This window comes from Biomphalaria glabrata, chromosome 14, assembly GCF_947242115.1.
Source record: "Biomphalaria glabrata chromosome 14, xgBioGlab47.1, whole genome shotgun sequence".
Taxonomy (NCBI): domain Eukaryota; kingdom Metazoa; phylum Mollusca; class Gastropoda; family Planorbidae; genus Biomphalaria; species Biomphalaria glabrata.
This window is the reverse complement of record NC_074724.1, coordinates 22,533,183-22,560,525: the sequence shown is the minus strand read 5'-3', so window position 1 is coordinate 22,560,525 and position 27,343 is coordinate 22,533,183. Positions and strand designations below refer to the sequence as shown.

General features: G+C 34.7%; 2 protein-coding genes across 16 annotated transcripts in view; one reads left to right on the top strand and one right to left on the bottom strand.

The window, feature by feature from the left end:
* The first annotated feature begins 270 nt into the window (after window positions 1-270).
* On the top strand, window positions 271-8,366 carry LOC106073064 (uncharacterized). The gene is made up of 9 exons (XM_056011310.1): window positions 271-398; window positions 1,751-1,821; window positions 2,020-2,142; window positions 3,776-3,938; window positions 4,446-4,542; window positions 4,673-4,834; window positions 5,237-5,418; window positions 6,527-6,730; window positions 8,071-8,366. Exons 2-9 carry the CDS (start codon window positions 1,761-1,763, stop codon window positions 8,141-8,143), a joined length of 1,065 nt encoding a protein of 354 aa, XP_055867285.1. The 5' UTR covers window positions 271-398; window positions 1,751-1,760; the 3' UTR covers window positions 8,144-8,366.
* A 1,194-nt stretch (window positions 8,367-9,560) lies between these two features.
* LOC106061972 (protein Aster-B-like) overlaps window positions 9,561-27,343 on the bottom strand; it is a 50,193-nt gene continuing 32,410 nt past the window's right edge. For all 15 annotated transcript variants that reach the window (XM_056009405.1, XM_013220216.2, XM_056009406.1 and 12 more), the window contains 13 exons: window positions 25,947-26,050; window positions 25,466-25,642; window positions 24,522-24,668; window positions 23,815-24,004; window positions 22,371-22,514; window positions 21,760-21,884; window positions 21,203-21,395; window positions 20,443-20,496; window positions 20,049-20,234; window positions 18,905-18,971; window positions 16,922-17,035; window positions 16,661-16,781; window positions 9,561-16,198 (listed from right to left, as the gene is read on the bottom strand). In XM_056009405.1, coding sequence (XP_055865380.1) covers window positions 16,136-16,198; window positions 16,661-16,781; window positions 16,922-17,035; window positions 18,905-18,971; window positions 20,049-20,234; window positions 20,443-20,496; window positions 21,203-21,395; window positions 21,760-21,884; window positions 22,371-22,514; window positions 23,815-24,004; window positions 24,522-24,668; window positions 25,466-25,642; window positions 25,947-26,050 — 1,685 coding nt within the window. In that variant the 3' untranslated portion in view covers window positions 9,561-16,135. The remainder of the gene's footprint in view (window positions 16,199-16,660; window positions 16,782-16,921; window positions 17,036-18,904; window positions 18,972-20,048; window positions 20,235-20,442; window positions 20,497-21,202; window positions 21,396-21,759; window positions 21,885-22,370; window positions 22,515-23,814; window positions 24,005-24,521; window positions 24,669-25,465; window positions 25,643-25,946; window positions 26,051-27,343) is intronic.

The following is a 27,343-nucleotide window of genomic DNA, read 5'->3' as shown; positions in this document are numbered from 1 at the left end:
AGACTTTCACTATTCAATGTATGTAGCCCTATGCGATTATTCACTAGTGACGTCATCATTTCAACAGAAGAAAGGGTTTTAACATTTTCCAGAGGAAAGAATAGAAAACAAAAGTGCTGACCCAAGCAAATTTTGTTTTTAATCTACAATCCTAACTTTTAACATCCTTAGATTCAGATCTTAGGATTAAAGATTTAAGTCTGGATTAAGGAGATGATGTCTCTAGCTAAGCCTCCCCTCTTCTTATCTTTTGGAAGAGGGAGATTTTGTGGGAGTTTGATTTCCGGGATGTAAGTCAAAGATGACGTCACATCTTACACTATAAAAGTATCTTGCCTGGCTCAGTCACTGCATCACTTTCAGACCCAGCTCAGGCTTCTACATCCAGAGTTACTTTGGTGAGTTTCTTTAATCGTTGATATTTAGCCTTGGAAAAAAAATGCTATAAATATTAGCATTATTTAAAAAATATATCATTAAATTACATTTCATGATTTGGCTCTGCAAGTATGTCCCATTTGTTAAGGCAATCTTTTCTAGAAAAATTTCTATTAGATTACTTTCTTTTTGCATTGTTTCTATTTACAGCAGTAAGAGTTATTTACCATGACTAAGCTAACTTCATATTACAAGGAGTAATTACATTCTTTTGGCACATTACTTTCCAATTATTTTATACATTATTTTCTGTATGTGTTGGCTTCGTCTGTGTGTAAGCGTCAATGTAAGTCGTGGAAATCTCACTAGTTCTTCTAGTCTAATGTATCCTACTGTATCCTATTGTATCCTATTGTATCCTAATGTATCTTATTGTATATTTATGTATCCTATTGTATCCTAATGGCAAGACATGCTGTCAGTTGACAACTTTTCGCTCTTAAAGTCTCTCCAGTGTAGGTCCCGTTGATTCTTTGATTCTGTTTTCCCGTCGTTTGTTTTGGTTGACTCTTTAAATAATTTTAATTAGAAATGAACTCAATTTATCTCACATCTTACATCTCACACCTTACATCTCATATCTTACATCTTACCTCTCACATTTTACATCTTACATATCACATCTTAAATCTTACATATCACATCATACATCTCACATCTCACATCTTACATCTCACACCTTACATCTTACATCTTACCTCTCACATCTTACATGTCACATCTTACATATCTCATCTTACATATCACATCATACATCTCACAGCTTACATCTCGCATCTCACATCTTACATCTTACATCTGTTTAAATGCTTGGTGGATCAAAAGAAATTCAAGTGAAAAATTTTATAAATTAAAATTGCTATTTAAAAACATAAACATTCAATCTATTAAACATTCTGATATATAAATGAACATTCTGATGAATGAGCACTATGATATATGAACATTCTGAAATTATAAATGTTAGGGTCAAAGTAAAACGCAACGTAGTGTCATAATTACACTGTGCTTTCCAAATAGGCTTAGATCTTAATGAACCTAATTCTGATCTGCTATATGATTGCAAATGGTCATAAGAAATGTGAACAATTAATAGATGATGAAACAATTTTATAGTTCTATTAAAGTAATAAATAGTTTAATTTATGAATTGAGATATAGATGAAGATAAATGTAATTTTTTTCCTTGAGTGAAAATGTCTGATAGTCCCATAATGGAACAGTTCACTGTTTTTCATTTGAATAGTACATTTATTTTTCTTAATTATTTTCACATTTATTTTTACCATTTTCTATTGAATTTTGTATCAAGGGAAAGCATCATGCAAGTCTTACTTTGTGCAACCGTTTTCTTCGCAGTAGCGTTTACCTCCCTTGCTGCACGTAAGTAAAATTTAGTGATCCATTTAGCAAGCCACGAACTCAAACGTTGCTCTGGTGTTGACAATGTTGGTGCAGTAGTTGTTAATGTTGGCAAGGTGGTCAATAGTGAAGATGTTTTTTAATCAAGTATTAAAAATAAATGTTACACTTAAAGACAGCAATTAAGCTTTTAAAGATTGTGTTTGTTTTTTTTTTTAGCTCCCAAGGGTGACAATCCACGAGGTAAATGCGTAAGAGAAGCCTCTCTGAACGCAACGACTCAAAGATGTCACTGCATTGATGGTTTCAAGGGAGATGGTGACCTGTGCTGTACACAGCAAAGTAAGTACCTCTGCTCTTTTATTTACAGTCGTCTTTAGATATGTGTATCTCTGCCTTGTCGTATAGACTTTGCTCAAGAGTGTTGACACAAAGGTCCCCGGTTCCACCCCTACCTGCTGCCATCCGGAAGGAGGTTTGGTCTATGACGTAATGATCTAAAAGAACTTCTTTAAACGTACAAGCGATCTATTTGATCTTACATCTTTTGTTCTGTGGTTTCGTCAGGGTCCAAGGTCTTAGAACAATATATTCTAACTCCATCCTAGTAACCCTTTACCGGAGAATTTCATATATGGTGGAAAAACTGTAAATAGCAACCTATTTGGTGTATCCGGTGTTAGAACTAAAGAAAGTTTTGATAAAGAATAATTTTTGCACTTTTTAGCATTGTAAGGAGTCAAATTTTCCAAGCACTTTTCTGCGTTTAGCTTTTTTTTTAGTTGATAATAGTGAAGTTTGGGTTAGCGTCCTTGACATTGTTCAATTGATCGTGCAAGTCTCCAAATGGAAGCTCATTAAAAAAAAAAAGTTTTTAAAATTCATAATAAAATACAAATATAAATTTCTGAAATCTAACATTTGTAGAACATTCTCAATCTTGCTTCAGAATTTAACTAAATTTCAAAATTTAATGACTCTTCTTCTGCCTCCTGGTCCCTTATGATGATCTACTAGCATCTTGCTACCACAAGAGACAGTTCGTACAATTTTATTGCAATTTTAATAATCATAATTTGCTTTATAACAATCTTACTTTACAATAAATAGACATATAGTGAGAGCAGTTCAAGGACACATGTAAGTTGTGTGGTAATAGTGAGACAAGTTCAAGGACACCTGTAAGTTGTGTGGTAATAGTGAGAGCAGTTCAAGGACACCTGTAAGTTGTGTGGTAATAATATATCGTGTTAATGTCAAAAGAGCTGAGCCGAAGGCTCTTCGAGCTCTAGGCGTGTAGGCCAGCTTGAACAAACCGTTCTGTCTGGAAGAGGTCCAAGTCAATGTCTATGTAAAACATTGCTATTTCCGATATTCCCGGCACTCCGGGCACATGGACTAGAATGCATGGCGAAGGCCGAACACACCGGGAACCTCCCCATTTTCCTATGTTGTACCAAGCTAACCGTGCAGAACTCGCCATTAATGTAACGGTCCCTTGAGGAACGGCGCCTGGATTATCGACAGGGACGTGGAAGCTCTCTTTCAACTCCGCACCGTGCAATGGGAAAGCTCTCGCATTCCCTTGGACACTCCCACAGAAGTTTTGTTCTGCTATTAATTTAGCCTAATCACTTCCTCTAGCGATCGTTTCCACCCGAGTGCTACGTTGAGGCAGAATAGCGTACTCGGGTAATGCTATATCAACCAAATGTACAGTACGGCCTTGACATAAGGTGTACACTTCGAGAAGTCTTGTCTCTAATTCAAATCCTAACCGCAAACATCTCCAGCTGTCCTGCAGCATGTCTTGGATCCGACGAACAGTCTTCTAGTTCAACGTATAGAATCTGTAACAAAAGTAACACAAAACTGTCGAAAGTGTAGCAGTGATGTGGCAGTACAATTATGGTATGGCTTAAGGTTATTATTATTATTATTATGGTTTTTGACGCCTTTTTCTTGTTATTAACAGCATCTGGTCTGTGCATCCTGAGAGATGATCCAGAACTGAAATCCGCCAGACACATGACAGCCTGGATCAACTTCCCATGTACCTACAGCGTGGCTAAAGTTAGCAGCCCGGTTGGGAACTTAGCTTGCGAGCTGGAAATTTTCGCCGCTGGAAACTTTATTGAGTATGTAATCATCTGTTAAGATGGGTGTCTGCTTCTAACAGGGGGCTAACATAATAATAATAATAATAATAATAATCTTTATTATCCGTGAGAAAATTTGTTTTACAATTGTGCATTACAAAAAACAATACATTATAAGAGAAACCAATCTGTACGATAACACACGAAATAGACGCTCATACCCCAGTTTCTCCGTAACATTACATGGGAAATTTACAACAGCAAGTTACATGGGCTCTTTATAGACTAATGTTAAAGATATTGAAATTACTTGTCACACAATCCCTCTTTTCTGTTTCAATCATCGGTACCTCACTGATAACTCTTTCACAATCTCACACCCTCTGTCTAGACCCAATGAGATTTTCTTCAAAACTCTCTAGGGTTAGGCTTTTCACTTCGACATCAACCGCCTAACTTAGACATTGCATTCCTTAGCTTTCACGTTCCCTGTAAGGTTAATTGCTTTGATTGAAACCTACAATGATTTGAACTGCTACCTCACAGATATGCTCAGTATAATGACCATCTTGGTATTAGGATCAAAATCGGCACAGAAGAGAAAGTTTTGAAACTCATCAGTACTAAAGTCTATGACCCACAGGTCAGTCTGTTTTGGATCTTTTGAGCTAGTTCACAACTTCACACATGTTTCGTTACTTAGTCTCAATTTTATAGCTTTTGATATTTATATATGTGTTTTAAAATTACATTTTTTTTCTTGGTGTTTTTAGACCAGAACCTACACTGATATGGGACAAGGTAAAAGCTCTCAAGTATTTATGGCCAATCAAGAGTTCAACATGGGCTATGATTTCTTCCAGAAGAGATGGTCCATTTCAGGCTGCGGTGGACAAATTATTTTCAGATCTCCAGTCAACAGCACAGTTCTTCAGGTAAAGTTAAACGTGATTTGTAAAAATTTTTGAATCACTACATAAACTAAACAATACCCAGGCAGCACGCTATATGTAATATGTATAGATCGATGCTGCTACTAAATAACACAAATTATCCTGTGCTACAAGCCAAAGATCTTGTAGTACATTTAATTGAATAATGCTAAAATGATCGTATCCTTATAAATTACGTAGCCTAAAAAACTTCTTCATTTCTCTACGCCAGTAACACCAAGATGAAAATATTTCTCTAGTTATCCCCCTTAGATGGGTATATCAACAAAAAAAGCCGAAAATATGAACTTTATTGATGAACAAAACATTGACAATATTTCCTGTGTCGATATTAATTAAGTATTATCTTTTCACGAGTATTTTTTGTTGGTCTTCCCAATGTAGTCCTACACACCTGGTATCTGTGTCATAGCCCCAAAGAACCAGATCGTCGGCACAGTCGCTTCAGGCAACATCTGCAATCTGAATGTGAACTACAAAAACACTCCTTACAACTCCATCGAGCTGAAGCTGTTGTCTGTCATGGTGGCTGGACACAAAGATATCAGTAACGTACTCAGAGTTGAGTAAGTAAAAAGCACTTTCCATGGCGTCTCCATCAGTTGGGTCATTGCTATAAGTACGTGTACTTTCAAGGGCGTCTCCACCAGTTAGGTCATTGCTATAAGTACGTGCATTTTCGGGTGGCCTTCACTGTCGATTGTTGGGTCATTACTATAAAGAAGAATTAAGTGGCAACGCTTTTACATTTAGAAATTGGTTAAGCTAATAAACATAAACCTAGATATTACAAAAAAAAACAACACTTCCTACTAAAGATGTATTGTATCAATGACACTATAGTAGTGCTACAGACTTGCCTTATTAACAGATGTGAAGATAAAAGGTAGAAGACAATTTAAGATATTTTTTTGAGGTTGCAATCATTACAATGCCCACAATTTAAAAAAACTACAAATGTGTCTGGAGTTGAAAGAGAGCTTCCACGTCCCTGTCGATACTCCATGCGCCGTTCCTCAAGAGACCATTACACTAATGGTGAGTCCTGCACGGTTACCTTGATAAAACATAGGAAAATGGCGGGGATTCCCGGTGTACTCGGTCTTCGGCCATGCATTCTAGTCCATGCGCCCGGAGTGCCGGGTATATCAGAAATAGCAATGCTTTACATAGACATTGACTTGGACCTCTTCCAGACAGAACGGTTTTGTTCAAGCAGGCTTACACGCCTAGAGTTCGAAGAGCCTTAGGCTCAGCTCTTTTGACAATCAAACGGATCAATGATTAACCTGATATTTTGTGTGTGTGTGTGTGTTATTTTTTGGTTTATAGGCTTTATTCGAATTATGTAACGTCATTAGCATTTAGATTTAATTTTAACATGTGTCTAAGTCATTCACTAGCCTATAGCAATATAGTTTTACTTATTAAAATATATCATCATTTATTTATTTTAACCATTAGCTGGTATTTTAATTAGTCTTGTCTTCCTTCCCCACTGGTGGCACTTTAGCACAACTTTTTTCCCCTAGTACTTAGAATGGTTTTCACGGCACATGCAAGAGACATTCCTGTGCTGAGATATTTTAAATTTACATATTCAAATCATAAGCCTAACAATATTATGCTTTATATTTATCAAGATTTGTAGCCTAAGTTTGATCTGACCCACAGCCCTGAACCTATCAAAGACGAGTGCGACGACATCTCCATCAGCTTTGCCAAGTGCAGAAATGCTGAGAAAGTGGATGCCATTAAGACATGCGGCCCTATTCTGACCAGAAGCCCTGTCAAACACTGCTTCGCGGCCAACAACGTGAACATAGTGACAACCTTCAAGGATTGCGTTCAGGCTTATTGTGACAAGGATCAGGAGGCGTAAGTAAACATAAAGATGGGAACCTCTTTTTTAAGAAATGCAAGAAAGACAATCTAATTGAAAGCACTGAAAACACAATTTTGACACGATTAAGTCCCTTGCTTCACCATTTTCTTCTCCTTCTATTTAAATTGTAATTAAAATTAATTTACAGAATCAGGAAGATTTTCATTGAACTAACCAACTTACATCCTCGTAGATTTAACTCAGTTCTGATAGTCATCTCACCTATCAAATTGAATTGATAGCTATTGTTTAAAAACATTATCTGTGCTTTAAACGAAAATATATACCAATATCACATATTCAGCATTCAGGGTCGAAGTGCGAATTAGTTTTTCACTGCATTACATTACGCAAATTAAACAAACATGAGAACATTTTTTCATTGTATTTTATAAATCTGAAACTGACATTCTTTTAGTTACAGTTTTGTTTTATCTCTATTTGAAACACAGGGGGCGCGAGTGGTTAAGCGCTCGGCTTCCGAACCTGGGATCCTGGGTTCCAATCTCGGTGAAAACTGCGATTTTGAATTTCGGGATTTTTAGGTCGCCCCTGAGTCCACCCAACTCTAATGGGTACCTGACTTTAGTTGGGGAAAGTAAAGGCAGTTGGTCGTTGTGATGGCCACATGACACCCTGCTCGTTAACCGTTGGCCACATAAACAGATGACCTTAACATCATCTGCTCCATAGATCGGAAGGTCTGAAAGGGAAACTTTTGTATTTGAAACACACATTTCTAACTGGACATTTTTAGATAGCGAGGCCAATCCACAAACAGCAAAACTTTTTGGCCTATCCGGTGTACGAAACATAAAGTGCTGATAAGCTAGGTGTTTTTTTTTAATAAAGTTAAAGGATTATTTTTGTGGACCTTTTAGAATCTTGTTATCTTATTTCTTTCATTTGTAGCTTTGACTTAGTTGGTAACACTGAACAAATTTTAGCGTCCTTGACATTATCGTGAACCTCTGCACTAAAGTTTTACCTACTCCAGAAGTGGGCGTGTTTTCTGAAGTTGACTATTTGTTTGAATACAACTTGTTTCAATTATGACATTTTCAAACACTAAGTGACACTACATAGATTTTAATGGCATCAACCATTCTCGACACAAAATGTCTTTGAAAACACATCATACAAAGTCCAATCAAAGTAATCAACAGATCTAAATAAGAATATTCGGTTACGTATCAATCGAATATTCAACTATTCGCGAGTCCCGTTATATTTAAAGTTTGACACCGCGATGACGTCATCATTATTGTTGTTGAAGCACGTGACATCTATACATAAAATAAAACAACAACAATGGCCTGATTTTTTTTTTCAGCTGCCGTCGTCTGAAAGAGAGCCCAGCAGTGGACAAATGCCACTTCAAGGCCGCCCTCTGTGACAGGATCTAAGTTGAACAGCCCTGCCTACTGACTACTCAAGACATGACACACTGGATTAGAGGCTTAAGAATTTATCTACTACCAGAAGTGAAACTTTATTTTGAATTTTAATCCTGTTCTATCAAGATCGATTTGTTTTCAGTTTTATGTACTTTATTTATATCCATTCTGACCTGTTGACCTGATTATTTACTAATCACACCGATAACGAAATAAAGTTACCTTCTCTACACATTCCGTGTTGCGCATTAAGTAAGTTATTTATATGTTTGTATGAATGAATGATAAAAATAGGGTAAACATTTCTTTACGAAAATACATTCCATCATTCATTGTGCTAGCCACAGGGTACCATGGTAGAAACATAATGCAGAACTAAATTCCCACTTCCTTTACGGCTCATGTAGTGGTGCGTTGAAAAGAAAAGAGCCAAGGACCAAAACTTCTGCTTGCTCGTTCGACTCCTACCCCCCCCCCCCCCCAAAAAAAAAAAAAAAAAAGCTTGCGGTCATTCCCCTAGGAAATAGGTTTCACATCAAGTACAACTGTCCAACAATAATCTTTGTCTCTGTCCACAATGAACTCATCCTTCCTTGTGATGTCTTCACGTGAATAGACAAATCCTTTGGTTCTAATATTCATAACTATTCCGACATTCTATCTGTATCAAAGTCTCAAATGGTCAATCTGTCAGGTCGACATGACTTGTTAACAGCGGGTCAAAATGTGAAATGTTTCGGATGTTCCTTCAGAGTTTGAGATTTTTACGTCCTAGTTCAAATCTTACACAGGACGACCGGGGGTAGCAGCTAGCAGGGTGTGAACCCTGTACCATCGAGACAACAGAACGACATTCCAGCGCGCATACCGCACGACCAGGGTCTCATGAAGGCATCTACGATAAATTTATGTCCGGCAATGTTTTCAATCTACGACTAGATGTGTCTCCAAAACAAAAACTAGACCAGAGGATTGCTGAAGAGACTCCCAATAGAAACTGTTCCAATTAAAAGTTAGGCACATCATTTCTTTTCTTTCTTTACACAATCCATTTTCAATTTGCTTCTCAGTTCCAAAAAGTGAACACAAAATGCATCGCAACGTTCTGCGTACCGGATACACCAAACAGTTAGGTCTTTAGGAATTCGCCTTCATTTTGAGAAAAAAGTCTCTATTGAGAAGTGATTGGACCATTGTACAAATAAAATAATAATGAAAATGGACAACAAATGTTAGTCCAGGGAACACCTTTTCTATAAGTGCTGTAGAAAGATGTACGCCAAGACCTGGTCACAAAAGTGTGTTGGCCCCCTTCAGAACGACTATGGTGCATCTCGAACACTTTTTCATGTGGCTGCGGAAGCCCTAATTTGGAGAGACACTCCCGCCCACAGATATCGCAACAAACAAAACAAAAAAAAGAAACTTGATTTCATGGTTTTATTCTAGATCATCGTCTAATTTAGTTTGGATCAACAAAGCGCAAGTCCCATTGTTCTACACAGAACATTCATGAAATGTTCTATTCAAGGACATAGTCAAAACAAAACAAAAAAAGTTCTATACACAAATATTATGAAGTGGGATGGACAAGGTGGAATACAATAGCCGCAGGCTTAGGACTTTGTGACCTTGACATAAATAGCTATCACTATTTGGTACAGCTAATACTAATCATACAACATACCCTCATAGCGACATATAACATGTAGGTCTAGAATGTCATAATGACCTGAGCGATTTTACAACGTATTAAAAAGGAGCACACACACACAAAAGTTACAAATGTTCAACTTGCCTACAACCTAACACACTACCTGATGATAACAGCCTGCTACTCAAAGGTCAGGAAATAAAGTGATGGGACAGCTGATGACATGCCATTTCATGTTATGTCCTTTAATAATACAGCTGGTGACATGCCATTTCATGTTATGTCCTTTAATAATACAGCTGATGACATGCCATTTCATGTTAAGTCCTTTAAGAATACAGCTGATGACATGCCATTTCATGTTAAGTCCTTTAAGAATACAGCTGATGACATGCCATTTCATGTTAAGTCCTTTAATAATACAGCTGATGACATGCCATTTCATGTTATGTCCTCTAATAATACAGCTGATGAACAGGTGAGTTTAACATCATCCAAGCAAGATGTATAAATTTCAAAGCATTAAAACAAATCAAGGCAATGTATCATTAAAAACAAGGCGATGCCATCAGATTAGCGAACGAGTGAATACAAATAAGACTTGAAACAACAGAGAGTAATCATCTCTAGGAATGTTGACTACAGCTCAGCTGACAAAGAGTAAACTAAAGAAATCTAGTCAGCTTGAGATATGTAATATGACAATCTCATTTTTTCTTCGTTCAAATACTTTTGCGTAATAGAAAAACTATAGACTCGAACAAAAAATAAGTTCGTTCTCTATTGTTATTTAAGTTGTGTCATATTTTCCTAACATTTGCATCTCTGAACTATAAAGTAACTACGATTTGAATCAAATTCTTTTCAAAACAGTGGCTACTTTGTATTCACAGACAATAATGGCATGTACAAGAAAATGTGATGGAATCATAAATAAGTGTCAAATAACAACAATAAAATCAATAATAAAACCAATGTCAACAAAGTTTAGAGCTAAATTATGGACCTCTTGAAATAAAAAGCAGAATAGAACATGGACGAACATTAGAGGAAAACCATCAAGTAGAGTAATAGGGAGTAAACAGCTTGACGAGATTCTATTTGGAGTATCACATAGATGTTACTCAGGCACACACAGACACTTACATCCATGAGAATATGAAGACACTGACATTAACTGTAACATTGACTTACATTGACATAAACTGTAACATTGACTGTGACAAACTGTAACATTGGCTTTGACTAAGTCTTCAAGACACTGTCTCTTAGACACTGAGGGTCAGACACTAAACAACCTTCCAGGGGTACATTTTTCAAGTTATCCTCCCAGGAGTGAAATTCTCCAGTAAAAATAACTGATTAGTCACAATAGCTTGCTAGGGGAAAAAAAATTGTCCTTTTTCACCAGTGTGGTAACTCAGTTGTCCCCCCTGACTGGTTTAGTCTGACTCCTCCAACACATTGAACCAAACATCCCTCAACAGTGTGTGTATTGTCTCATTCCTTCTATACCAAAACACATCAATTGGACAACCATTAGGACATTCTTAGGACAATCATAGGACATTAGTTTAAGTTACAAAACAAACCAGAAATGGATTTCATATATTGATCAAACAAATTTCTTATTGAGAATTGAATGTGTTCACCATTATGTGGTTCAGAGTCAAGCTAACAATGATGAAAACTTGGCCAGACATGACACATTCAAACACATTACCAGGAGAGTGAAAACTTGGCCAGGCATGACACATTTAAACACATTACCAGGAGAGTGAAAACTTGGCCAGGCATGACACATTTAAACACATTACCAAGAGAGTGAAAACTTGGCCAGGCATGACACATTTAAACACCACACCAAGAGAGTGAAAACTTGGCCAGGCATGACACATTCAAAAATTCAAACACATCATCAAGACAGTGAAAACTTTGGCCAGGCGTGACACATTCAAACATTATGACTATCTTGTGGTTAAAGAGTTAACTAGTTGTTCTGTGTAGTGCAGCTAAATGTGTAAGTGAAATGGAAATGACTTGGCATGAGGCATGCATTAATCTTTTGTCACATAACATAGAACTTGTAGCATTAGGTTATCAGATGTTTGCCAGAAGTCTAAAGCAGGCAGAGTTATTCAATCACATAGTACAACAAAGTCATATTAGACTTCTAAATACTGGAACAGGACAGAAATATGAAACATACCTGGTTGACATTCCCACATCAACACATTGTTGATTCAACAAACAGGATAAAACAAGGCCTGTGCCTTAGAGTGTCACAAAGAAACAATTCTATTCTAAATAATAATTACATCAAAAGATAAAAGGACTTGAAAGATTAAGGTTTACAAAATGATATAAAAGCTCAATGTTGTTTTTTTTCTTATATTTAACTTACCAAAGTTATATCAACTCAGCAACTTGTGGGGAAATGTCAAGGAGAGGACCAAGAAAATAGTGGACTCTGAGAAACAGGTCAAACACTTCATTTTGACATGACAACAAGCTCAACATCTCCAACTGACACCTTTTCAGTAGAAGGGTAAAAAAAAAATTAAGTAGGTATCAATCTTGAGCATTGGTAATGACCTACTTGAGAGGCTCAAGTATTACATTGCCCAATTCACTGATTGACACACAGTTCACAAAGTTGTTACTGCCCATAATTTCACTCTGTGACTTATTTTCAAGCCATTTCAGGAGATGAAATTTGAGAAGACAGGACTTCAGTACACAGCTATGTAAAGAAGCATCTGACTTGTTTAGAAAATGGCACAGACTGACGAAAGAAGAAACAGTGCAGAAAATAAGTTGACAGGAAAGCACACAGTCTTCAAAGTCAAAATGTGAAGATGGTCAAGAAATGGTGCAAAAAAATAATTTGTTTTTAAGTCTAATTGGCAAATATTTTTTGTTACTTTCTTTGAAGTATTTTCATCTGGAGTCATCACAATTTTTTTTTATTTTGTAAATTTACTTGATAAAACTAAAGTTTTGTTAACATTCATTTTTCTAACAAAAAAAAAACATTTGATATTGCTGTAATGGTATTTAAGGTCAAAGTTTAATTTGTTGTCCCAAACTGAAGGGGATTAAAATGTGTCAATGAAAACACTTCAAATGTTAGAACACTTTGTGATGTCAATTCTAATTGATTTCAGAGCATCAACACACAATTTCATGGCTACTAATGACCAGATCTTGGAAGTGTGACAGAAAGTTGGGGACAGAAATATAAACAAAGTGACTCTTTAGGTTCCAGATAAAAACAAAGTGACTCTTTAGGTTCCAGATAGAAACAAAGTGACTCTTTAGGTTCCAGATAAAAACAAAGTGACTCTTTAGGTTCCAGATAGAAACAAAGTGACTCTTTAGGTTCCAGATAAAAACAAAGTGACTCTTTAGGTTCCAGATAGAAACAAAGTGACTCTTTAGGTTCCAGATAGAAACAAAGTGACTCTTTAGGTTCCAGATAGAAACAAAGTGACTCTTTAGATTCCAGATAAAAACAAAGTGACTCTTTAGGTTCCAGATAAAAACAAAGTGACTCTTTAGGTTCCAGATAGAAACAAAGTGACTCTTTAGGTTCCAGATAGAAACAAAGTGACTCTTTAGGTTCCAGATAAAAACAAAGTGACTCTTTAGGTTCCAGATAAAAACAAAGTGACTCTTTAGGTTCCAGATAAAAACAAAGTGACTCTTTAGGTTCCAGATAAAAACAAAGTGACTCTTTAGGTTCCAGATAGAAACAAAGTGACTCTTTAGGTTCCAGATAAAAACAAAACGACTCTTTAGGTTCCAGATAAAAACAAAGTGACTCTTTAGGTTCCAGATAGAAACAAAGTGACTCTTTAGGTTCCAGATAAAAACAAAGTGACTCTTTAGGTTCCAGATAGAAACAAAGTGACTCTTTAGGTTCCAGATAGAAACAAAGTGACTCTTTAGGTTACAGATAAAAAAAAGTGACTCTTTAGGTTCCAGATAAAAACAAAGTTTGAAGCAGAAAAGTTTCTTGAAAACATTCTGAAAAAAGCAAAATGCAGATATAAGCTCATTGAGAAAGTATAAATAGGGCAGATGTTTTGCACTCAAACATTGCAGACAACAAGCAAACAAAAAAAAACCATGACAATCCAAAACATTTCTAAAGATACTAATATAGTTGCCATTGCACAAATGTGTTTAATATAAATACCCCAAAAAAAAACACAAAATAGGCAACAAATAGTGAATCATTGAGGTCAGGACAGTCTAAGAACCAAAAGACTAGAAATGAAACACATAGAAGAAAACTTGAACCATCAGGTTATATATACAATAAAAAGGGAACATGTTGACAGATATTTGTATTTCTGTTCCAATGCTAGAGAGGACACAGTGGATCTTCACACCTTAGTTGGTTCACTAGACAAAATAACATATTTGTTTTGAAACTAGTCAATCAGTTTCTTAAGCATGGACTGGAAACACTCTGACATTCTAAATAGTCGTAAGAAAGAAAAGTCCAATATGTAGCTACGTAGTAAATTTGTTTGTCAGCAACTTAAATGAAAACTGCAGAAAGATGTCTGAAAACATTCTTGTAGATATCAACAATGAGTGCTGGTGTTCATTTCTTCTTGCTGATTACTCTCAAAGTCATTGCAACAGATCTATAAACAATGTAGAAGACGTTTTGGATAAGTGTTCTATCCACATCTTTAAATGACCTTTGTATACATTGAAATAAAATGATGGATTTCTCCATCATTAGACTTGCTGTAATTGAACTGATTTTGCATCTCTAAACTATAAAGTAACTACAATTTCAAATTATTTTCAAAACAGTCTAACTTATGGTAGTACACTACAAGTGACTACATGTTTAACACTAAAGAAACAAACAATACCATTCACAAACAGAGACATACAAGGGGAGATAAAGCAACAGCAGATTCTTATCAAATAAATTTTGACCTATATACATGCACAGAACTGAACCATAAGCCTAGAGGCTGAGGTAAATAGCTACATCCAGGAAGCATGTGTCACAATAAGACTGCAGACGGAGGGGGGGGGGGGGGACAGATAAAAGCAAATGAATCTAGACAGATGGAGGAACAGAAAACAGTTTAATAGCCTGGGCCCAAAGCACTGAGCCACAAATCACACTGCAGATAATTCTGTCCAAAAGTGAGTAGTGAAGAGACTTGCTGCTAGGTTCACCATCTTACCCTCACAGGTTCTTGTTTAGGAGATGTAAGCAATAGCCTCTTTGAGCCTAGACCCAACAAGTTCATCAGACTGCAAGCAGTAGAGAGTGTAGCAAACTTTGTAGACACACCATAGATAAGTCTCTAATAATTCTACTTTGGAATGTTCATGTACAGACTCAACATTTGCTCAGACAAAAAGTTGACATGGTTGTGGGATGTCACATTTAGCCCTTAGAATGCTCAATACTTGCCTATATTTCATGTTTCTATTCTGGTCATCATTCATGTGACTAAATACATGTAGACCTAGGTAGTCTGATGAGTGCAATACAAACATCACATTTTGATAAAATATTTCTGATAGTGAACAAGCAAATATTTTCTTTTCTTACATCATATGATAACAAATCTCAAGAACAACAACGAAAGAAAAAAAATTAGATTTCTTTAAAAAAAAAAGTAATAACAAAACAATTCCATTGATACTTGTTCAATATTCATTAGTTTTTTTTTTAGTAAAGTATTGCCTTTTATCATAAAGTTACAATTATATATTAATCTATTTGTGCAGATACCTGTTTATTATTTCACCTCAATCCAATGGGTAAAACAAAATATGGATCTGGTGATAAATCACAGAATTATACAGAAAATTTTATCAGATTATAGAAACATAAAAACTGCGATTGATTTGTAAAATATTTCAAATCTAAACATTATGTCTAAGCTCTAGAAGGATTAGTTCTTCACCTCTAAATCAATAATAGAAATGTACTTGAGCCTAATGGCATAGAAAAGATAAATATAAAATACAAGAAAACTGAGCATAAGTTAAATGTATTAACATTTTGAGATTTAAATATGCAAACAAAATGAATTAAAAAAAAAACATCACAGTAGTTTGACAAACCAACAAGTAACTTGACCAAAGCCAGGTCTCCTTTCACCAGCTGCAAACATGCAGCTGATCTGTCTCAACCTAAGACTCCCTACAGCTGTCTCAGCATAAGACACTCAAGTCTCATGAAATGAATAAATGGGGAAGTAATGGAAGTCTCTCGTGTGGACAATAAATAAATCACATGAAGAGTGACATGGAACGTTGAAGATGTTTACCCAACAGGAAACAAACACAGAATCTAGATGTCATGACTCCTTATGGGACCCAACTCGTAGTGTTGCTTGAAGGTTGACTAAGGAATTCTTCATCTGAGAAAACAATCGTGTTGAATGCTTTAAAGTTCCTCCACACAATAGTAAACAACATTTTTTTTTATCAGATTAGCTACCACAAAACCAAAGATCAAAAATTATTTGAAATATTTTTATTATAAGTAATTAAAAAGTTTATTTGTATTTGTCAAATTTATGCTAAATGTCCTACAAGTCTCCTAAAAAAGAAAACATTTAAAATTTAGACATTTTTGAGATTTTATTTTTAAAATGGACCAAGTAACATTAGATATACCTTCTTAGATATACCTCATTAGATAAGCTTATAATTTTGTCTTATCTAAATTAGATACACTTTCTTAGATATACCTCATTAGATAAGCTTATAATTTTGTCTTATCTAAATTAGATATACCTTCTTAGATATACCTCATTAGATAAGCTTATAATTTTGTCTTATCTAAATGTCCTTAAATAAAGGGACATAGTAGGACTCACTTGTTCCACTATATGTATTGATGTTGTCAAAACTTCTTCCCATTTGGTAATTTCATTTTCGTGCAACATTTTCTGCTGCTGTAGTAAATTACTCCACTCCTCTTGGCTGCGAGGCTGCTTCCTGGTTACACACAAGACAGACATTAGTCTCTGGATAGCAATGGAATCAACACTAAACACTGTGCCACATGGGCATAAAGGAAAACATCTTTCTACCAATAGTCCAAAAGCTTGTCTGATTAAAAAAAATAAACAACTTACGCTATATTCTCTAAGAACTCCTGTGATGGTAGACCATAAAGTGTACTGGCATAACTCTCTAGGGACCACAGCTTATAGAACAGAACAGCATTAAATAACAGTAGCAGAACAAGTCTGTGGAGGAACAAGGATCTTCTTCAGGAACACAAGTATTTATACAATTAGGAGCCCTAGTTATAAATAAAGTAATGAATTCTTTCTCTAAATATATGAATTGACCCATAAAATGGGTTCATTAAAACAGAATATACAGTAATTAATTCCACTATCAAGATATGTAATAAAAAAAAAGAAAAAAAGACTTATTGCCACAATATTGCTTATTGTAATAAAGATGTATTTAAATAATGTTCAATATTATAATTGAACATTGCTACACTAACAATTGTACAGGTTTTCAATGGTGTCTGGAATTGCTACCACTGAGGACTAATTCTACAGAAGTTCTCAGGCATAGAAAAATCTCTGCCACACAGTCTTTAGTAGACTGCCAATGTCACTTAGTATCCAAGAATGGGTGTCGCCACTGCCACATTGTCTGCAGGAGAAGTTCAGACTCTCCCATGCCATCCCCCCTCTATCTGCCTTTTATCTTTTCTAAAACTGAAACAGATTACCCAATTGGAATGACCATCTGACTTAAACTCTCATCTTTGTATCTTCTTTACACTTGAACTTTGACTTCATAAATACGCTGGTGTCAGGTCATTTCATCTCTTGTCACTTCAACCCAAGTCATTTCATCCCCTGGTCAATTCATCCCCAATCAAATTTTTTTTTCTCATCCATTGTGTAATGGTGCTGTTAAAACTTTAAGCCCTCATTTCATCTAATATAAAAATATGTTTTATTTATAAAGCTTGTTGATATTTTTAACATGCTCTTATAGTGTTCTCCTTTCTCTTTTCATTCTTGTGGAGAAATCTAATAATATTTGTTAATTAGTAGTACATAGTAATAATAATAATAATTAATTCTATAGAACACTGTTTACAAACATGATGTAGGCTCAAGGCTCTGTAATAATGTTACAAACATAAACATGAGAGTTAAAATGACAACCTAATCTCAAAAAGTTTTGACCAGATAGGTCGTAATGTTGGGCATGTGTTCAGTCATATTGCTTCTATTCGATGACAGGGGAGGACAATGCTGCGCATACTGCAAGATATCATCATCATAGGTCAAGGTGTGGTGGAAGTAGCGAAAATCTTTTGATAAATAATAATTAGGATAATTATGATCATAGCTCTGATAACTTATCATCAAAGGCCAAGGTGTGATGGAAGTAGTGGAATTCTTTTGCAAGATATGATAAGAATGATAAGAATACTTATAATCATGCCACTAATAACTTATCTCCCGGCAGTCATCTTTCCCTTTATTTGTCAAACTCTTTCTTAAGAACCTTGAGATAATGTTTTAATGTTTTATTTATTCCAATAAATACTGACTTCACACTTCCTATGTAGCAGATTCATATCATCTATATAAGGTTTGTTTCAATCCCATTTAAACATTAAAGCACTTACTATCAATAACCTACATATCTTACTGATTTACACTAACACACAAAAACAATTGTTACATTAGAAATAAATATCTAAAGGTGTTAAAAATGTATAATTTTTAATTTTATTCTTTTTTTAATGTCACACTTTTTGTCATGTAAATAAAAATGCATATTTTAGATATTGCTGATTTATTCATTTTACAATTATTATTTGTTGGACAAAAAGGTCACAGGATAAAATGACCAAGGAATGAAATGACAGGGGATGAAATAATGGGATGAAGTGACCAGTGGGTTTCCTCTACCATAGAGCTCTGTCCATTATAACTAGTAGAAAACACAACACTGCCCTGTTTTAAGAAGTGTTTACAACAGTGCCCTTTGTTTTAAGAAGTGTTTACAACACTGTCTGATAATCTACAAATTAAGCAGAGAGGTGGGCAGAGACAGGTTTATATAAATGTACTTACATAACAATAATTATGCGGACCAGCGTGTGAGCATTTAGTTCAATCAGTTTGTCTTCTCTGTAACCAGCTGTGTGGAGTTCATGAAGAAATTGTCAAAATTGTTTTATGAATAACACTAGACATATCAAATTTAACTAAAATATGCCCCAAGCTTCAGAAGTTGATTAAAAAACATATGATTATGACATAAGCATACATTCAAGTTAGTTTAGCTGATCCTTTAATAGGCAAGTGTTGAATGTTGATTTACATATTTCCTTCCAGATATAGTGAGAACCAGTGAAATAAAATACCCAGCTGGACCAAAATTTATATGTGCTGCCTGGCAGGAAATGGAAGGATTTGCAAAGACTAAGACACATTACCCAAAAGTAAAGGTAGCTACTCCAAGAGATGCAAGGTGTCAGATGCTGGTCTGAATGGCTAACAGCCCAGAACCATTGTTATCGAAGGCCTGAACACTGACCTGCAGCATCACAACCTGCGGGCAGTTTAGACCACTAGCTCGTTGGCATGTCACAGGTCTGTATGATGTGATAATAAGGTATTGGTCTAAACTGCCCACAGTTTGTGATGCTGCAGGTCAGCATTCAGGCTTTCTACAATGATTGATTTCACTAACAACCCTATCATAATTTTGTTATGAAAACTATAACATATACAATAAACTGGACTCATCAGAATGAAAAACAATCTATACCCAAAAAAGGAAAACTACTCAAAAGGTTTAGGCATAGAGAAGAAAAAGCCCTTAAGAGATCGGAATGGAAAAATGTATTCAACAAGATCATGGCCAATTAGGGGCAGTTGTGCCTCAGGGATGCAAGAATCCCTTTAAAAGGAGTTGGAAATAGTCAGTAAAGAATTGGATTGTCTTACTAACTTATTATAATTAATACTCACATTTTTAAATGGTTTACATTTTACTTTTATTTGTTTACAAAGTTTCACAAATGCTGTTACATCAAAGTAAATGTTTATCAAAGTTATTAAATTGTTAGAAATCTGGTTCATGTATAATGGTTTAAAGGATTAAATGTCAAACTTCATCTTAGTTTAAAGAAACCAAACTCTCCAATTTCATATCATTCATAGAACTTACTAACATTTAATTCTAGACAGTCCAGAAAGATAAATTGCTTACTCTTAGTTGGAGATGGTGGTGTTGACGTTTGCCTTTCAGAAAATTGTTGGCGTGTGGAACATCCAGTGTCCGAGGCTGTGGGATGAAGTTTGACCCTTTTCCTACGTAGTTTCTTCTTTGGTAGTGCTGTCTGGTTGCCTAAAATAATGGCTTCCTGTCTTTCTGCTTCTCGTCTCAAGTGGGCAGCTGTCATCAAGTTTTTTAAAATAAAAAATTTGATAAAAAAAAAAGAAATGTATAGATTAAAAACCAAGAAATGTATAAATACTTGATAATGATTTAACTATGTGAACATAGTGTTTAGAGTTAGTAACAATAAATCATTAACAATTCTATCTCTATGTAGAACTATAACACTAAATGTATTACAAAATGAGAAGTTTGTTTTACTTACATAATTGTCTATAGTAATCTGTCAATCCATTCACAGCACTTTTCTCTATCATAGCTTAAAAAAAAAATGTGAATACAACATTAGAAACTAAAAAAAAAAGGTCACTATGAACAAAAAAAAAAGGTGTTTCCTCTAGAACAGGTGAAGAGTACATGCTTACTAAATGGTATTACAATGTTCCATCCATGTCCAGGTTTGCATCCTATCACTAGGATATGCATCAAAGTTATTTTACAACTGAAGCCAGCTAACCAAAGCTATGACCATCAATGATTACATTTCCAAATAGCTAAAAATAATGGAACTGAAATTTGCTGAACTTTGAGAAAAATTAAAATATCTACCCAGGACTAGAATGCAAATCCTAAAATTTGTTAGCCTAATCGCCCTTATACAAAAAAAAATTAAAATAAATTATAGATTAGATACAGAAACAAATGAACAAATTCTTTTATAGTCTTTCATATTTTTAACCTAAACTTCCCTCCCTTTAATTAAGAGATTGGCATACAATAAGAAATATTACTGTCAACTTTATTTTGTTCTAAACGTTCCGTCAGAACAGGAGATGAAAAACATTGAAAAAAAAAACTTTTAAAAAAATAATTATTAAACTTATTTATCTTTAGAATATAGTTCAATGTTATTTTACATTAAGTTTACTCAGACTTTTTTTACTTAAATATTGCTATGGGAAATTTAGATCAATAAATTATTGATTATTACATTGTGGAAGTGACCTTGAGTGAATGGCCTTTACCTCTAAACATCCCCATAACATGTTTCCTGTATTTGAGTTCACCAGTGACCACAATCCTACACTTGGTGGGTGAAACCCGAGTCAGGCAGTACCGCAGCAGCATGTAGAAAGAGTCAGCGTATGGAATCCCCCCATTGCAACACTCACAATCCACATGGTAGATCTTGCCAGGTTTACTCATTGTGTAACAAATCTGCAGGATACCAACAAACATGGGAACTGAACAAAAGTTGGGTTCTCCGACAATATCAGCTTTATAAACATTTAAGAGGTGGAGAAATGAGGCAAAGAAATGAACAGTGAATTGAAGAAATGAGAAGAAACAGATAGTTGGAAGAAACTGCTACTTTGCAAAGATCTGTGTGATCCCATTGTAAAAAGCCTGTACAAAATCATCTGATGGCAGCAAATTCTGTCACCCTCAGTAGAAGGAATAATTTGTATCTTCTTTAATGATTAAACTTGAAAACAAATGTCTTATAATAATAATTAACAATATAATATATAATTAACAAATGCTTCACAATCTGACTGAAAAGAGAAAAAACTTGTGTCACCTGTCTCTCTGTGGAGGGTGATGTCCTGGGTCCTATAGAGTTGTTCAAAGTCAGAGTGTAGGTAATGTTTCTTACTTTATTTCCATTCTCATCTGGTTCTTCTTCCCAGTTGGGTAAATTGAGTTCTAGCAGAAGAGAAAACATTTGACCTAAAGTCTTTCACCTAGGACACTTATCTATCTTTACAAACTACCAGCTTTAATACTCCCTTGTTTATTTTCTTTTTAGTACAAAAAAACAACAAAGAAACATTTTACTCTATCAGATTTTATGAGCTTTTTTTTATAATCCATAATTTTATCAGGATGCAAATAATGTGAAGAAGTGCAATAGATGAACTTGAACATTTTTGTTAGGGTAAATGAATTGTGGATCAAAACCTAAAATTATTTTTTCTTTAGCCAAATCAATGTTTTGTCAAATTAGAGATATACAAAACAATACAAATATAAAACATACAAAGAGATATAAAAACAAAAATAAAATAAAATAAAAGGAAAACAGATTTTATATATGATTAGAAAATGTAAACATTTTTTCTTCCAAAAAGATATCCACCAAACTCCTCAGAAGTTTTTTTAGATCCCACAAAAGGAGAGTTCCAAACTCACCAAAAGTTTTCCTGGATCCCACAAAACTCCTAAAGAAAGGAGAGTCAGTGAACAGACAGGCAAACACTATGTCAATGTTAATGTTGAACACCTCATCAAGGTACATCTTCTCCAGGTGGTCATGGCCAGCACAGAAATATTCACCTGCAAGAGTAGAATACATTGTTTCATGTCTTCATGGCTAGTTTTCTGGAACTAGGACATAGCCAAGGACGTACTTTAAAGAAATATGTAAATTGTTGAAGCAAAATTAAAATTTATCCTCAAGACTAGATGTTTATACAGATCTGTGAAATCTAGCTCACCTTTTTTTGGAAAGACATTTTACTACTAATAGTGAAAAAAACAACAACATGAAACTAAATTCATGGCACAATTAGCTTAAGGAAGTATAAGAAAATCTGCTAATATAAGATAAGATAATTTTATTGGTCCAAACTAATGGATATTCAGTTTGAGTACAGTCCACCTCAGCATTAATACAATAACAATATAGATTTCAACACGAATACAACATTCACATACAACCAGTGCTTTATGAATTAAGCTTCTATTTACATTCTCACTGACAACAAGTGACCTTGACCAATGAAAGTGGGACAGATCTGATGTAACTGTAGTTGATTGGGTTGAAATTGTCTTTAAGGATTTTGTTTGTGGATGGTAGTAGCCATGTTCGAATGATATAGGATGCATTTTTTATTTGTCTATTTAGTCATCTTTGTGCCAGTAAAGTATTACCATACCAGCAAAGTAATCGGACAACCAATGGTTGCAGTATCAAAAAGTTTTATTATTGTTTTGTCAATTTTAAATTTGGCCAACTTCCTGAGAAAGAAAAGCTGCTGATGCACTTTGAAATAAAGATTTTGGCATTACACCATTTTAGCTTGTTTGTTTATAGTTATTGCTAAGTTTTTATATTCTTGCATTTGGTCTATGGTTTGGTTGTTGGTCTAAATTTCTGCAAAATGGTCTTTAAGTTTCCTAAAATCTACAATCATTTCTTTAGTGTTAAAAAACATTTACAATTAGAAAGTTGTCTGTACAATAAAAGGTGTCCAATGTTGAACAGTACAAACTTTTGTCAATGATGGCTGCGTCATCAGCAAATTTGATGATAGGAATATCAACTTTGAATGTCATTGGTGTAGATAGTATACAGAACCCACCCTTGTGGCGCTCCAGTGTAGTACCTGACACATGAACATTCCCTTTCCCATAGTGTGGGCAGTTCATCAGTCTATAACCAATATTTGCTAACACTTGATTTTTTGATTTTAGTAGACATAATGGACTGAAATTAATTATAATGAGAATAAATACTTCCAGCTTGATCTCTTGTTATCAAGATACTTTCCTCTTTGACTTCTCTTTATGTAACTCTCAAACCAGATTGTTTTACAAAACTAACAGAGTTACAGGTCAATCCATTCTAGCTTACCTTCACTATCATCACTGCTATTCAGAAAGTCAACTGGCATGGAAGGGAGGGAAGGAATTTGAGATAGAGGGATGCTATCAGTCACATTGTTAAAGACTTCATCAGTCACAAATGCATCTGTGTCCTCATTGCTTGCTGTTTGAAGGTTTTCTGCTGTTGTAGTCAGAACTTCAGAGTCTGTGTTGAGTTCCTAGAGAAAATAACAGACATGTATATTTAAAAAAAATTTTTGTTCTATAATGAGAAATGGTTTATGTAATGATTTGATCGATTAATGAACTGATGGTAGGAAGAAGCTTCACAACTTTTTTGCCTAAATGCAGAGTATCTGGTAACTAGCTAAATGTTTGGCTGAAATTTTAGAACAAGTTTGAGCAAGAAGTAAGAGACCAAGTATTGAATGTAAAACCCTAGACTTCATAATGAGCTTAAACTTAACACCTTTGCGTTTGACAACCAAGAGTTTTTTCACTCTCTTAACATTTAGTAGCTTTTCTTCTATAATGTATGTGAGAAAAAAAAACAACTATCTTTAAAATTCAAGACTGACTTACTTTTTGATAGCAGGTGTCTCCAACATATTTAAAATTCAAGACTGACTTACTTTTTGATAGCAGGTATCTTCAACTCATCTTTAAAATTCAAGACTGACTGACTTTGATAGCAGGTATCTTTAACTCTATCTTTAAAATTCCAGACTGACTTACTTTGATAGCAGGTATCTCCTCTTTCAACTTCTCTGTCAACTCCTCAAAACTTTGAGGTGGAACATAATCTTCATCATCAGTGGTCAGACCAAGGTCATCCCCATAGTTGTAGTGTATCCAAGTCCAAAGTTCTTTGGCTGACATTGGCTGGGAATTAAAATCATTTTAAGTTAAACCCATCAAATAAAATATGCTCATTTAAAAAAACAGCTACCAAGTAGACTATATTTTCCCATGACTCCTGGTGGAAATAGCCCTAATAACTAATAGAAGAGGAAGTTCTACTGGTTAGTTGTCTTATAGGATAAGGTGGGATATCTCATAAATGAAGGGATATTACTGCAAAAAGTATGAACATGACTAAAGATAAATAGATAAAAGTAAAATTAAGCACAGCTCCAATAATATTGTCTTCTTTGTTCTCATCTGTAACAGTAGAAGTGCCAAGAACATGCACAGTGACTTACAGTTGAGCAGTTCACAGAATTAGTCATTGAAAGGGCTAGCTCTGGCCAGAGTAACTTTTAGTAACAAATGATAATCATGACAAAATCAGTCCAGGACAAAGTAACAGATAAATTTAGAAACAAGAGCAGAGGGCTTGATGATTAGATTATACTAAAACCTTTGCATGGGATGGGTGCAGTGGCTGAGTGGTTAAGCGCTTGGCTTCTGAACCTGGGGTCCTGGGTTCAAATCTTAGCGAAGACTGGGATTTTGAATTTTGGGATTCTTAGGGTGCCCCCTGAGTCTACCCAACTCTAAAGGGTACCTGAGTTTAGTTGGGACAAGTAAAAGCGGTTAGTCGTTGTGCTGGCCACATAACACCCTGCTCGTCAACCATTGACCAAAGAAACAGATAACCTTAACATCATCTGCACTATAGACAGCATGGGGAACTTTCTTAGCTTTTATAATTGCAGAATCTAACAACTCACTTGTACCTGATCTAATAAAGCATTCTGCCATATTCTGAACAGCATCATGTAAGTTTTGTCCCTAGTGCCAAAGGATGTGAAGAAGAATCTTTCTTTTTCTGTAGTGATTTGAATGGCATTGGGGATAACTCTGGCAGTTTTCTCCTTAGTGATGGCAGTTATCTCCTTGCATGGAATCATCAGCTACACAAATATATCATTTTCACAGCATGAGATTATTGATGTTAAATGTCTCAAAAACATTCACATTTATTAAGATTATTAAGAGTTATATAGTATTAAAATGCTTTTTAAAATTCCACTAAGCATTAACACTTGAGAAAGTTGTATTCATCAAATCTCTTTTTCAAGTAATATATCAGAAAATGTGAATTTATTCTATCATTGCAAAAAATTTTGGGGCCAAAAAGTTTGAAACAAATCAAAACAACATTCCGGGAAGTTTGCTTCTTAAAAATAAATGACCAAGTAAATCTTAAAATATTACCATGGTCTCCCAGTTGAAAATTTTGGCATAAAAACAAATCCACTTCTGAGATATGTACATTCGACCTTGCACCAAGATATCTTTTTGAAGCGCACAAGAGTAGTCTGTTACATAAGACAAAAGAAGTTTTGTCAAGAAACATAGTTGAAACATAAGAACAAAAGTTATGGGGAAAAAAATTAAATGTTATAACAAACAATAATCTACTTTCAAGGTTAAAATGCATAGTCATTGCAGCAATGACACCTGAAACATTAGAAAGAAAAATCATTGGCAACAAACTCCAACTAAACTCAAGAGTACCTCAAGGAACAGTCTTAGGTCCACTACTATTTTAATTTACATAAACGATTTACCAAATTGCATCGGTTCAGGAACAAAAGTCAGAGTATTTGAAGACAATTGCATAATATATAGAACAATAAAAACAACACAAGATACAGAAATTTTACAAAGAGAATTAGATGATTAAAAGAAATGAGAATCAAATTGGAGCATGTCTTTCCACCCAGGAAAATGTCAGTTATTAAGAGTAACAAAAAAAATAACAAAACAAATTAATACCACTTATCTTATTCATGGTAAACCAGTAACACAGACTAAAAACGCAAAATACCTAGGTGTTTTAATAAATGAAAAACTGTCATGGAATCCCCACATTGATGAAACTATAAAAAAATCAAACAAAGCATTAGGGTCTATTAAAAGAAATTTCTATAAATCAAATAAGAACATAAAACTAAAATGTTATTTAACCTTGGTTAGGCCAATAATAGAATATGCATACTCTGTTTGGGACCCCTCAACTCAAGAAAACATTAAAAAACTGGAACAGACACAAAATAGAGCAGTGAGATTCATAACAAATGAATATTCACATTTAATTCACCTTTAGTAAAATCACTAAAATTAGAAAGCCTTCAAGATAGAAAAGTAAAGTAGCCATTATACATAAGACACTGAACCATAATCTTCAAATACAAAATTTTATAAAATACTCAGAAAGACACAAAGATAAAAGCACATTTCTCATTCCATATACTAGGACAAATTGGTACAAATACTCCTTCTTCCCTAGCGCTATTAGAGCATGGAATGTGTTGCCTGAGCTAGCCAGAAAAACCAGTGACTTGGCAGAATTTGGGTCATTGGTTATTGGTCATGACTAAATGCATGACACAGAGGATGTAATCATCTTCTTTTTGAAGTAAGGTCTGTATTATATAAGATAAGAAGATAGACACCTGTTGCAGAAAAACATTTTCAAGAAAGCTAAATTAAAAAATAAACACCCTTTGGGGCACAATTTTACCTTTTACCATCACAAGAACTTTCCCTGAAAGTCAACTTTCTAATATAAACTCGTCATGTAGAGTTTTAGACAACATTAAATTTGC

Coding starts and splice junctions, on each gene's coding strand:
- LOC106073064 (XM_056011310.1), top strand. CDS start 1,761: ATGCAAGTCTTACTTTGTGCAACCGTTTTCTTCGCAGTAGCGTTTACC. Junction 2,143..3,775: donor CCTGTGCTGTACACAGCAAA/GTAAGTACCTCT, acceptor TGTTATTAACAG/CATCTGGTCTGTGCATCCTG. Junction 4,835..5,236: donor TCAACAGCACAGTTCTTCAG/GTAAAGTTAAAC, acceptor TTCCCAATGTAG/TCCTACACACCTGGTATCTG.